Here is a 14558-nt window from a genome sequence, read left to right as displayed (position 1 = left end):
CCACTTTCTAAAACCTCTTTAAAAACAATCCCCTCCATGGAGAAGTCAGTGGTTAACTGTTTCCCCTTTCAGTGTTATATGCTGTCCCTACAATTGTGATGATGGCTGGCACAGTGCAAGTATGTGGATGCGTGTTACTGGCTCCTTCTCAGCAGGCCTGGCGCTAGCACACTGCACTACTACATGTGTAGGGAGAAGGGAGCCCAGTCCATGCTCCTTATGGAAATAAAGCACCATGAGCAGCTCTACAGTGCTTCCTGGAGCTGTTCGACGAAGATGCTGATTGGTCACAGCCTGCCCTTTTCAGCTGGGAGAATGGTTTTTGTAAAGGGCAAAAAGGAGAGAAAAATATCTAGATTAAAAGAAAAGGGGACAAAATGCTATAAAACCAGAGCAAGTCTGGGTGAAGACAGAATTTGCATACAATCTCTAGCCAACTGTGTATCTTGGTGGAGACCACGGAACAGGTTTTCAGTAGTTGTCACTGTACAGCAGATTGTTTTTTTTAAAACACCAAACAGACTAAAAGCTGTCATAGATCCACCTGCTGGTACTGTGCTGCGGTAGCCACGGGAGCTGGACCTGATCAGGGACTGACAGCTCCCTCTGTACCACAGTTGAAATTAGCACAGCTTTTTTTTTTTTTTTTAAAAAAGGGAGGCTCCATCTTTCACCGACCTCTGGCCTAATATTTGCAAACTTATCTGAGGGCCGCTTAATGGTTGCGGTACACAGCAGCTAGTCCTAGCAAGTTCCACAGTTCCCCAGAAAACTTGGGGGGGGGGGGGGGGGGGGGGGCCGGGGGCGGGGGGAAAAAAGGAAGGCCGTGAGCTCGGAGAATAAAGTGCAAAATGCTTGTGTCAATAGCATGAATCAGAGTGTGGAAGTGGAAAAAGCAGCGGTGGCAGATTTGCTAGACCTTTCACCTAGTATGCTACCGATATAAAGGAATTTCTCCTCTACACACTAGTTCATAGTGGCGGGAGTTTCACCTATATATAGGTGACACGGTGCTCCTATGGAGCACACCTCTCCAGGGTGTGCTTATCACTAAGTTACACCTCTACAGAGGCTTGACTGAGTTTGCATGGACAACAGCAGAAGACTGTAGAATTCACCTCTAATGCAGGTGTGTGTACCTGTGTGACTTTCACCTCCATGTAGGTATACGGGCCAGTGTGAATGATATCTTGAATATCACAATGCAAGATTATGGAACCCCCCTGCCCCCAACCACACACACCCCTCCTCCAGGTATGCACATGCATGTCAGAGACAGGTGTGATTTCCTGCACCATGCTGGTGAGTACGTGGGTGAGTGGGAGTATTGGGGCAGCACAGTACGAGTCTCTGAGATTACACAGGAAGTTGAGAGCTGCTGAAATCACCTTGGTCAGGGAGTATTTCAGCACTGCCAGGTACATACAGTGCATGGGAGTGGGAGATAAAAATCACAAAACAAAGTCCATAAAACAAGGAGGTTTTGGGGGGCTCTGTAAGAAGAAACCGCTGGTCATTTGACTCTCTAAAGCAAGTCCTCTCCCTTGTGGGTAGAAGAGCATAAGAGTGAGCAAGGTGCCTGGGAAGTGAGGCACTGTTGAGTGGCCTCCATGGGCAAGGGAGTGCATTCCCAAAAAGAGGTGGGCAGTTAGTTTTGGGGGGCTGGGAGAAAGCAGCATTATGGCGTATAAGCAGGAGGCGGCTGGAATTGGTTGATCACTTCGTACTCCGCTGGGTAAGGTTCATTCTCCTCCATCTCGGACAGGAGCTCCAGTGCCTGCTCCTCCTCCTCAGTTGGGTAGTGGCGCAGCAGGTTGGCAGCAGTAGCGAGGATGGAGGCTCCGCCAGCTCCCGCCACTAGGTAAAAGCTGACAGCAAAGGTGACGTAGACTTGAGATCCATGGTATTTTTTGTGCTGCTGCTGCTGCGCAAGAATCAGCTCCGAGGCCCAGTAACAGAATCCAATCACAGTGGCACATTGCAAAACTGAGACCAGCAGCAGTGGAGGATATGCAAGAGAGAGAGAGAGAGAGAGAAGTAAGTGACCAAGCAGGAAGTGAATTACTTTTTTTTTTTTTTTGGCCTAACAAATAAACAACCCAAACCAAAACAACAACAACAAAAAAATCAATGAAACTGCACAGGACCCCCCCCCCCCGGGAGACCACCACAAAGTAAACAGAAATGCCAGATTTTCAGGGCCAGCCCTACGTCTCTGCACAGTAATGCACAGAGGAACCTCAACCTGACTTCTATAACCTGCATAGCATGGTGGGAGGATTCGTCAACTAGAAGAGGGAAAATGGATGTGATAAAAGCCAAAATAGGTTGGGCGAAATCATGGGCAATGTGGGCTTTAAGGATGAGCTGAACATGCCTGGGAATCAGGGCCAGAGTGTTCAATCTCTAAACTCATCTTTCACAGACGGGGGCCAGCAGATGGGAAGGGAAGTTGAAGGTTCATGCAAGTTACACACCTTTGGCACATGTCCAGGGCTGATTTATAACAACCCTGGTCACAGTGCAGACAGCACAGCTGGCACCTGTGCGACACACAGTAGGTGGAGAGTACAACCCTGCTGCTACTAAGATCAATGGCAGTTCTTCCCCTGACCTGGGGGGAAGGGGTGCCATGGTTATTTTGGTTCACTCTGTCTGTGCTAAGGGATCACTCTGGAAATGAAATATACCAGCTCATCCCCATTAACAGATTAAATATAAACTTCATCCTAGGCCTCTATTTCTGACAGATTTAACCCCTGCTTTTCAAGCTGCAGCTGCACAACGTGGAGCAAGAGTCCTGCAGCCAAGGGCACAGACTGACACCTCTAGGACTTTGACAATGCTCTGTGCTGACAGCAGAGGGGAAGATAAAGGCACATGAACTCTGCAGCTGAGAATGTTGACCGGGCAGGGATCAGGGACACAAGGAAAACCCCTTTGGATAGCAATACTATTTCCCGTTTGCTACGCTCTGAGGTGTATTTGGCTGAGGGTGTACAAGGGCCCAAGGTAAGATATCAACTCAGCTTTCCCACGCTGCAGTTGATGATGCTCGTATGCCACCTCACATAACCAGCCTCACTGAGGTGCAAATGCCCTGGCAGTTACCTGTGAGAATGTGAGCAAAGGCATAGCGCCGAGTAATCTTCAGCGCAGGATGCTTGGGTCCGAAAACATCCAGCAGGAAAGCTGAAAGGCTGCAGATTATTCCAAGGAAACAGAAAGCAGCGATGACCCGGAGCAACAAGACTGTCTGTGGATTCATGCAGTAGTCTGAGAGAGAGAGAATACAAAGTGTCAAACCTCAAAATCTCACTGTTTCAGGATGAATTTTGAGCTGCTCTGCTCATTCAGACACTGGGATGGGCTTTTCAGAACCGAGTCATTTAACCTTCCACATGCATCAGAATCCATGCAGGGGACTGCACAGGCATCAGCCTTCAGCTATCAGGCCTTTATCTGGGGCATCTTCACTTGGGGAAATATTCACACTTTTTATCCAGACACCAGACTTCTGTCCCTCAGCCAAAGCGGCATGACTGATCACTTATCAAACGAGATAACATCGAACTCCTATTTACTTCAGTCCGAGGTGTGGGTACTCAATGCCTCTCAAGAGGTGCTTATCACCCCAGAGTTTGTAATTATGCACAATGTTTTTCCAAAGCTAGTGAAAGGAACTGACAAAACAGAAGAGATACAGGCGCAAACTAGGACATTGCCAGTTGCATTTACCTCAGTATTCCAAAGTGCATACACTGCAACTGTCAGCCAAATCAGTCAAATATTTCACTAGAAGTTATTATGCTGATGAAACCGACTCAGGAAACACAGACAAGAATCTAAGTCAGCTGAGCCAACAGGAAATAACAAAAGAGGCTGCAAATTAAACTGATTTAGTAATAAAGCCTCCTGGTAACACAGCTAACGTGTCTGGACGCATGAGTAGTGCTGTAGAAACGGAGGTCACCTTGCAGCCCAGAGGTGGCCATTCCTTCAAGGGTAAACTCTGGTTTGCTCTTAACTATTCCAATAGTGATCTATGGTCACTTGTGTTGGTGAGCTTGCCTTCGTGAGAGTTTTACGATGCTGAAATGTGCTGGTTTGGCAGCCCACAAGAACGAAATTCATTTTTTGTCTACAGACTAGGTACAGCCAGGAAAGCACTGGGCAAGTTCCCCCAAGCCCACCCACCACCATACTCAACATGGAATGGTGATGGCGTAAGGCAGTTCCATCTCCAGGGTGGTGCCAATTCTCAGCCTCTGAGGCTGACAAGGAGAAGGACAATTAAGATTTGATGGGATGAGGGGGTTAGCTCCTTTAGTCCAGCAGCAGCAGCATTAGTTGTAGCAGAGAATGATCACTGTGGCTTATTTTGTATTTCGGCTAAGAGATGCTGATAAGCACAATACACAGAACAGCTTACATAAGAGGCTGGATGCAATTACTCCTGTTTGTTGATGACAATGAACCCTCTTCTTCTAGCATCCCCAGCAAAGTGAAAAGGTTTCAGTCATTTAACACTGCATAAGCATCACCTGTTAACCACGTTAGCAGTCTGAAAATTGAAATTAATTTTTATATATTGCCTGCAGCAATTGTGTTCAGCATAACTGAGCTGCGTGACACCTCTAAATGGATAACCTATCCTAAATTCTCAATTACTGAGGGACAATCTTCTCTCATTAATATATGTGCTTTCCACAACCAACTCTCTGTATAACTTTTCATGAGTGATGCACCCAAATACTTGGATGCTAATATCTAAACTGCACTGTTAAATTTATTCACCTATATTTGGGTTAATGCTGATTATGTATCTTATGAGTTTTTAAACAAACTTTGTACTTGTGGATAGTCTAAGCACTCTACCCAGATGTACAGACACTCTTTTCTCAACCTGTGTATTATATAATTTTAACATTAGCTTTAATAACATTTTTAAATCTAATAGGCAATTGGGTATGTGGAAAAGACAGCCGGCTGAAACAGTGCAACCTGTTGTAGAAGGTTTTAATGATGCAGAGAATGAAATGCCTGGGGTGGGGTGGGGTAGGTTTCTATGCACTGCGCACAAAAACCTGACCCAGTTACACAACCCATACATTTTTAAATCCTCCAGAGACTTGTTCCAAACTAACTCATGAATATTCTCTTTCTTTCTCTGTCCTTTCTTCTTTCATCGAGCACCAGCTTCCTCTCCATCCTGGACCATGATCTTCCCACTTTACATGAGCTGCAGGTTCCTGAAGTTCTCCCATGCACCATGTTCTCTATCTCACTTCCAAACGTCAACTGCAAGTTTTCACTCTTCAAACTTTGCCCATCTCACAGTTCCTCTCCCCCTTTGATGTTATTGGACTGCCACGTTAGGTTGGCAAGCATGGCAGGGGTGTGTTAATGTGGCTTGTGTGAAAGACTACATAGAATAAGGCCCAGATCACGGAACTGGATTCTCACTCACACCCCCTGTAAACACCACCACCTCCATCAAACTAGGAGAGTCACCTGCAGAGGGGAAGTGAACGCTTGAGGTGAAGTTAAACATCCTGTCAGAGGGCATCAGAAAAGCCTGTGACTCACAGCTAACAAGGGCATGGTTACAGCAGCGGTCCAGAAGCTGAGACCAAATGATGCTATTTGTGGATCTAAGGGGTCACTCATGTGGATCTAACTATGGTATTGTATGAATTAGAAGGGATGCAATTTAATATGGAATGACCATTGTGGGATTTCTCACCTCCTTGCTACAGTGGTAGGGTCAAATTCAGATATTGGGTAACTTCAGCCTACACTGTACAAACTAACCTAGCTGTATTATGAAGACTTTATGCAGATTATTTTATCCTCCACTAAGTACAGGTCAGTTAGAACCAAGGTTCTCTTTCTTCAGGCACGGTTTGTATTTATTTTCCTTAGAAAAGATCAGTGCACATACAGCAGCTGCTTTTCAACAGTCGTGTGTGTTACCCAGTATTATAGTTATTGAGGGCTGAGGGAGGCACAAGGGATGTGACTGCCTACGGTCACACGGTGAGTCACTAGCACACCTCCAGGCCCCTGGCTCTAATCATGGCCTTGGTAACTGAGAGTCACAAGCTGCTTCTGATGCCTTTCGGCGGGCTGCTTGACCTCAGCTGTTCATTTCTCTTAGCAGGGGAACCCCCCTCCTAGGTTAGTGGTGCTGTTTACAGCACAGAGCCCCTATGTAAGGCTTTGCACATGAGTTATTTCAGTCTAGTCTCTTTCACGTTGAAAATATCATCAAGAATTTCACAGCTGACTAGACACTCGACAGGCAAGTCACTTCTGTTTTATATTACTTTCACCATGGCAACATAAATCTGCATAAAAACATATTCAACAAGTGAAGTCCCCAAATTGAGCACAGTATTATTCCATCCACAGACATCAAGCGGTCACATCACCTACACCAGGGTAAATTCTCCAACGGCCTATTATAAAACTTGGGCCTATACATTTACCTGAATTGTGAGTCCCTGGGTTCTATTCCCAGTACTACTGTGTCACTTGGTCTCACTGTGCTCTAGTTTCCACATCTGCACAATGGGCATCATGCCAATCATCCCAAAATCACTGAGATCCTAGGATGGAAATTATCCCAGAAGGGCAGAGTTTGTTACGAACAACACAAACATATACAGTAGAACCTCAGTGTTACAAACACCTCGGAAATGGAGGTTGTTGGTAACTGAACAAAATATTATGGTTGTTCTTTCAAAAGTTTACAAATGAACATTGACTTAATACAGCTCTGAAACTTTACTATGCTGAAGAAAAATGCTACTTTTAACCATCTTAATTTAAATGAAACAAACACAGGAACAGTTTCCTTATTATGTCAAATCTTTTTTTTAGTAGTTTATGTTTTACACAGTACTGTATTGTATGGTATTTGCTTTTTTTTTTTAATCTCTGCTGCTGCCTGATTGCATACTTCTGGTTCCAAGGGTGGTGTGTGGTTGACCAGTCAGTTCGTAACTCTGGTGTTCATAACGCTGAAGCTCTACTGTAGATATAATGCATGTAGCTTACAATATATCGTGCACGTGGAATAAATATGACAGGAGTGAGGTAAAGATGGGTCCCAAAGGGCAAAAATGATAGAGCTTGGGCAGCATGATTTGATTAGGATTTTAACTGTGTTGATACAATTCTCAAGCTGAAGTTTGTAGCAGCAGGATTCAAACATAAAATCTAGGGCTGTCAAGCGATTAAAAAAATTAATCCCAATTAATTGCACTATTAAACAATAATAGAATACCATTTATTTAAATATTTTTGGATGTTTTCTACATTTTCAAATATATTGATTTCAATTACAACACAGAATACAAAGTGTACCAGTGCTCACTTTATATTTATTTTTGATTACAAGTATTTGCACTGTAAAAAAACAAAATAAGTAGTATTTTTCAATTCACCTAATACGAGTAATGTAGTGCAATCTCTTTATCATGAAAAGAGAACTTACAAATGTAGAATTATGTACAAAAAAACTGCATTCAAAAATAAAACAAAGTCCACTCAGTCCTATTTCTTGTTCAGCCAATCACTCAGACAAAGAAGTTTGTTTACCTTTGCAGGAGATAATGCTGCTCACTTCTTGTTTACAATGTCACTTGAAAGTGAGAACAGGTGTTCACATGGCATTGTTGTAGCCGGCCTCGCAAGATATTTACCTGCCAGAGGTGCTAAAGATTCATATGTCCCTTCATGCTTCAACCACCATTCCAGGTGACATGCGTCCATGCGGATGACGGGTTCTGCTTGATAACAATCCAAAGCAGAGAGGACTGACACATGTTCATTTTCATTATCTGAGTCAGATGCCACTAGCAGAAGGTTGATTTTCTTTTTTGGTTGTTTGGGTTCTGTAGTTTCCACATTGAAGTGTTGTTCTTTTAAGACTTCTGAAAGCATGTTACACATCTCGTCCCTCTCAAATTTTGGAAGGCACTTCAGATTCTTAAACCATGGGTTGAGTGCTGTAGCTACCTTTAGAAATCTCACACTGGTACCTTCTTTGCATTTTGTGAAATCTCCAGTGAAAGTGTTCTAAAATGAACATGTGCTGGGTCATCATCTAAAACTGCTGTAACATGAACTATATGGCAGAATGCGGGTAAAACAGAGCAGGGGACATGCAATTCCCCCTCCAAGGAGTTCAGTCACAAATTTAATTAACGCATTATTTTTTTTAAACGTGCGTCATCAGCATGGGCATGTCACCTGGAATGCTGGTTGAAGCATGAAGGGACATATGACTCTTTAGCACCTCTGGCAGGTAAATATCTTGCGACACCCGCTACAACAATGCCATGAGAATGCCTGTTCTCACTTTCAAGTGACATTGTAAACAAGAAGCAAGAAGCATTATCTCCTGCAAAGGTAAACAAACTTGTTTGTCTGAGCGATTGGCTGAACAAGAAGTAGGACTGAGTGGACTTTTAGGCTCTGAAGTTTTACATTGTTTTGTTTTTGAGTGCAGTTATGTAACAACAATGAAAATCTACATTTGTAAGTTGCACCTTCAATACAAAGAGATTGTACTACAGTACTTGTATGAGGTGAATTGAAAAATACCATTTCTTTTGTTTTTCATTTTTACAGTGCAAATATTTGTAATAAAAAATAATATACACTTTGATTTCAATTACAACACAGAATATAATATATATGAAAATGTAGAAAAACATCCAAAATATTTAATACATTTCAATTGGTATTCTATTGTTTAACAGTGCGATTAAAACTGCGATTAATCGTGATTAATTTTTTTAATCACAGTTAATTTTTTTGAGTTAATTGCAGTTAACTCACGCGATTAATCGACAGCCCTAATAAAAACAAAGGATTGGATGCAGGACACAGAGCTGCAGCTGCTAAAAATCAGAAACTCAATACTCTTCCTTTCCATGTTTAACCTAACTTTTCTCTTCAGCTCATCATAAAGCAAATGTACACAGCACTCGGTTGCTGGACACCAGGGGGTTCGTGTGCCTGTGATCTCAGGAATGAATGCACCATGAGCAAATTTCTTTGATGTTCTCTCTGTGCTTCCACATCTCACCTGTGCACAGTTTTACAGTCATCTCCTAAGTCCCCCAATAGAGTGATATTGTAAAAGGTCTGCCAGGTTCTCATACTGTAGCTTAGTAACTGTGAAGCACTTTCAGAACTCCTAAAACACCTCCTCCCTGCCAAGAAGCAGCCCAGGGCTTTATGAAGTGATGTCATCTAGGCCAGGGGAATTTTAAAGCCGTGATTTTAAAAACCAATCACTTGAATTAGCACAGTGGCCAAACAAACGGCAGTAGGTGCTGTGTTATCACATAGGAGTCAAAGCAACCTCAAAGCATTTGCCACTTGGGCCCGCTGGAATTGTGAGCCTTACAGAGGTGATGTCAGCCTTTGACAGAGTGAGGAAGTTGTTGCACTTTTGAATTGCCTAGCAGCTGGTCATGAAGCAAAACCCAGAGCTTAGAAGGTCAGCTGTCCTCCCAACTACAGGCATGCTATCCATACGGCTGCTATTGGAGCACAGCGAGCCAGTTTATACAAAGGAAAAGGTGGCTCTTAAATAAGTCATGGATGAACTCTTTAAAGGTGAACCTCAACATTTAACCAAATAAGATTCCAAAAAGGAGGGGGAAGTCATTGTTAAGCAATGGAATCAGTGCCGTACTTGAATAAAACTCACTCCTTTAGATGCTCAGAAATCTGCGTAGCACACTTTATGGTTCCTCTACCCAAAAGAATGACACATACCAGGCAACGGCAGCTCTGATTTCTCTGTTATGAAGGTCAGTCCTAGCACTAATTACATGGTTTTACAACAGACATGTAGGTTCCCCCCACTTTAGGCATCTCAAAAAGCAAGTTTTTCATTATTAGCAACACATTTGCAGTTGTGGCCTGGCTGACACTGGATCACTACACTGAGAGGAGGGTCTGCAAGGAAAGGACAAATCCATATTTGGAAGCCTGCACTTGCTGGCCAGCTCGTCAGAGTACCCTTCTCACCTTGGTGCTGCCGCTTAAGAGCTAATTGACTAGTGGTGAGTCCTAAGGGCTTATTTACACAGTGCGTTAGCACACACCAGTGGGGTGTGAATTCTAATTTGCACCAGTGTGTGTCACGCACTAGCTGGCCCATGTGGATCCTGCTGACGTGCACTAAAAATTCCCTAGTGTGTGTTAATGTACAGTAGTTCTATTTCAAACAGTACCACGTCAATGTGCACTAGGGAACTGTCAGTGTGCGCCAGCAAGGTCCACACGAGCCAGTTAGTACGTGATATGCTAGTGTGGACCAGAAGTTACATCCCACTGGTGCACACTAACACACCATGTAAACAAGCCCTCAGCAACAACATTAGGATCTGGATTTTGGGGTTGGCTGGATCAGCCTCAACTCCAAAATTAACCACTGACTGACACTCACACATGGGATGCTAGTCTTTAAAATAAGGAACAGGCAAAATACTGGCGTCAAAGACTCCAAGTGACTTAATATTTCAAGTTAAAGGGGTTGCTCTAACCTGTTGTCTGGAATTTAATCTCTTTGAAACAATCTGCAGAAACATGCAGCAAGACGTAACGGATATACGATAGAGGAAAGAGATTTAGCTCTAAACATGACACAATCACACATTAATATGAATAACTTCTCAACCACATCTGACAGCAACTTGATTAAAACAGGAAATTAAAGGAAAAACTCAACTACACCAAAGTTTCTGTATTTCTTGCCTTCTCAAGAACATCCCCTTCCGCTTCCACAGCCAGTGCCAAGAACAAAGCTGATCCTAAGGATGTGATATGGATAAGGATATGAAGTGGTGCTTTTCAGACTGATTTTTATTTAAAAGGAATTTATGCTAGTTGAAAGATGCTGAACTGACAGACCTGAAAATGAAGATTTCTATTTATCTCCAAAGCAGATGCAGAACACAGAGAGACAAGGCAAACTTCCAACATCAAAGTGTTTGTCTTAGAGCAGGGATAGGCAACCGGCGGCACGCGAGCTGATTTTCAGTGGCACTCACAATGCCCGGATCCTTGCCACCAGTCCAGGGGGCTCTGCATTTTAATTTAATTTTAAATTAAGTTTCTTAAACATTTTAAAAACCTTGTTTACTTTACATACAACAATAGTTTAGTTATATATTATAGACTTATAGAAAGAGACCTTCTAAAAATGTTAAACTGTATTACTGGCACGCAAAACCTTAAATTAGAGCGAATAAATGAAGACTCGGCACACCACTTCTGAAAGGTTGCCGACCCCTGTCTTAGAGGGACTCCATGGACCATTCAGACCTTGGTCTCTCAGTTAAGACTGACAACAAGGGAGGCATTTGTGCTACAGACACTTGTCCACTAGGATCTAGTTAGAGAAATATTGATTAATTTCTCACAGATGATTAAGTAGCTATGAGGTAGGCAGTAAACAATATTGAACTGACCCATTGGTGACCCTTTACCAACCCACTGAGGCATACACTTTGTAGAAATTCAGAACCCTTAGCAGAGGGTTCAAATAATGTTAAAAAGTTTATAATGTGGATCCACATTTATGAAGCTGAATGTTTTAGAATGTCAGAAATGTATGGCTGGAAGGGACCTCAGGAGGTCATCTAGCCCCACCTCCTGTGCTGGGACTATATTAAATACACCTAGACTGCCTCTGAAGGTGTTTGAGTAACCTGTTTTTTTAAATTCTCCAATGACAGGAATTCACAGCCTCCTCGGGTAAGCATGGAAAGGGGCGAAATGAGGGGAGAGACAGAAACCCAAAAAACAATTTTGTTGTAAATAAAATATACAAATGTTCATGAAAAAAAATTCAATGTGAAAAAATTGTTCCTTTTAAAAACATGGAATGAAAGTTACTATTTTTTTATTTTTAATTTGAAGTTTTTGCCAATTTTTCTCCCCCATTTTTTCACCACCTCTACTTTTGCTAATAAAGAAACTGAAGCAACTGTTTTTTATAAAATGTAAGTCATATACTGTGTTGTCTTTAACCTAGTGCAAATTTCCAATGATGTTCTTTACACAGCTCTCAGAACACTGTAAAGAAATCCGCAAAGACCTGGGGTGAAATCCTGTGGAATGAACTCCCCCAGGAACTAAAGACCACTGCAAACCTCACCACCTTCCTCTCCAAGTATTTCCAATTCCCAATGCACCTTGATGCATTTCTTTTACTTCCTTTCTCTAGCATGAATACAGAGCAATGTGTAAATTTAAAAGCCCTACCAAAGCAAGAAATTTGACTGCACATGCTTCTCCCCCTGGGAACAGTATGTGACAGATGTCAGTTATGTTGTTTAATGCACTACTGGAAGGTGCTCAGATACTAGGATGATGATTGTGGCAGAAGAACATGAGAACGGCCATACTGAGTCGAGATCAAGGCCTAGTATCCTGTCTCTGACAGTGGCCAGTACCAGATGCTTCTGAGGAAGTGAACAGAACAGGGCAATTTTGAATGACCCATCCCCTGTCATCCAATTCCAGCTTCCGGCACTTTGAGATTTAGGGACACCTGGAGCATGGGTTGCGTCCCTAACCATGTTGGCTAATAGCCATTGATGGACCTATTTGCCATTAATGGACCTATTTGCCATTAACTTATTTAATTTTTTTTTAATTTAGTTATATTTTTAACCTTTACAACCTCCCATGGCAACAAGTTCCACAGGTTGACTGGGAATTGTGTGAAGAAATATTTCCTTTTGTTTGTTTAAAAACTGCTGCCTATTAATTTTATTGGGTGACCCATAGCCCTCGTGGTATGGGAAGGGGGTAAATAACACTTCTCTATTCACTGTCTCTACACCAGTCATGATTTTATAGACTTCTATCATATCCCTCCTTAGTCACCTCTTTTCTAAATATCTATATAGACTAAAATACAGAATCCTGACCGCATTAAGTCAATGGCAAAATTCCTATTGACTTCCAAAGGGACCATGAATGAAATCCTGGCTCTGCCCCGAAAAGCTCCGTTTAATTTCTAATGGAACACATTGAACGAGAGTCACTAAAAAGATGGGGTGAAGTAGCACATGTCTTATCAAAATAATAACATGTAGTTCCCAGTTACAGTGCAAGCAAACATCTTGCTGCTCACTCAACAACTGGCTATAGGCCAACATAGAGCAAAATTCTGCCCAGCACAGAGTTTAAAACAACCTCTCCCTCTACGTGAATAGAACTGCCATTGATGCCACAGGCAGTTGTGCAGAGAACAGAATATCAGAGCTGGGACACCCGCCATATAGCTCAACGTGCAGAATTCTGCCTCAAGAGCAAAGTCTGAAAGCAAGGCTCAAGCTGTTCAGTTCTTTGAGCAGAGCAGACAGGAAATGAAGTCAGTCATAATAAAGATGATGATTTGGGAAAGCCATGTCAGCCGTCACTGTACAAATATGTAATAGAGACAGTATGGGGATTGACAAACCCTTTAAATGTACAGTATATGGCACCAAGGCTTGCTCCTGCTTACTGGATCTGGGCCATTCCCAACCACATACTCCCCCACATCCGATCCCAGGAGGAACAGAAAATAACCCATTCTCACCTCTAAGCAATTCTGGATCAACGTAGCCAAGTACATCAGCTACACCCAGCTCCTGACGGGAACAGGTCCCCCCGTGAATCCGTAGCCAGGCAGGCTCCGCCAGCGCAGTGCACAGGGCTGTGATAGACAGGGCGCCGGGCAGCGCAGAAGCCAGGCTCCTCTCTGGCTGCTTTGGCAGGGCACCTCCACTCTGGCCTCTCCGCCTGCGCCCTCCAGGCAACCCAGAGCCACCTGGGGTGTACATGCCAGAATCCTCTCCCTGCGATGGATCCAGTACCGAGGGGCACAAACTAGCTCAGTGCAACCTCCCGTGGACTGTGCTGCTCTAGGTCCCAAGCAGGGCGCGAATGCCAACCAGGACAACCCCTATGCGTGTCACGCGGGAGGACAAGCTTGGTGAGGAAATCCCAGCACCCAAGAGGGATGCCAGAGGGGCACAGCACCCCAGGTCCCCTCTAGGCACTTAGGAAGAAGGGAACACAGGAAGCACCTTCTGGAAGCAGAGTGGGCACCCAGGGGCCCAAGTGAATACCTGGTGGGTGCTGCAGGTGGGGGAAGCTCTCAGCAGCTGACAGGCTCCCTATTGGGGGGGAGGGGAGCAGCAGGATCTAAGCTGGCCCCCGGAAGTCCCTGTTGGGGGGGGCGCAGCGGGGTCCGAGCCGGGCGGGGGGTCCTGTGCGATGGGGGAGGGGCGCAGGGGGGGGGGCCCCGGTGCGGGGGGGGGGGGGCGCAGCGGGGTCGGTCTCGTCTCCCCCTCAAGTCAGGGAAGCCCAGGCCCGGGAGGGTCTCTGGTCACAGTTCCCACTGTGGTCCGCACTTCCGGAGTCCCTCGAGTAGCGACCGGCCCCTGGACCCGAGAGGGAGAATCCGAGCCCGAGTCGGTGCCGCCGCCGAACGCCCTTCCGCTTCCGCCTCCCCGGCCGGTAGCGCCGTACGT

The 14558-nt window shown here is 44.3% G+C and overlaps 1 protein-coding gene across 1 annotated transcript; it reads right to left on the bottom strand.

Moving 5' to 3' along the window:
- Positions 1-806: 806 nt before the first annotated feature.
- TMEM127 (transmembrane protein 127) lies at positions 807-14312 on the bottom strand. Its single transcript, XM_034761673.1, has 3 exons — positions 13622-14312; positions 3112-3276; positions 807-1986 (listed from the first exon to the last, which is right to left on the bottom strand). Exons 1-3 carry the CDS (start codon positions 13863-13865, stop codon positions 1679-1681), a joined length of 717 nt encoding a protein of 238 aa, XP_034617564.1. The 5' UTR covers positions 13866-14312; the 3' UTR covers positions 807-1678.
- Positions 14313-14558: the final 246 nt, after the last annotated feature.

This window comes from Trachemys scripta, chromosome 2 (genome assembly GCF_013100865.1).
Source record: "Trachemys scripta elegans isolate TJP31775 chromosome 2, CAS_Tse_1.0, whole genome shotgun sequence".
Classification (NCBI taxonomy): Eukaryota; Metazoa; Chordata; order Testudines; family Emydidae; genus Trachemys; species Trachemys scripta.
This window is presented reverse-complemented; position numbering and strand designations above follow the sequence as displayed.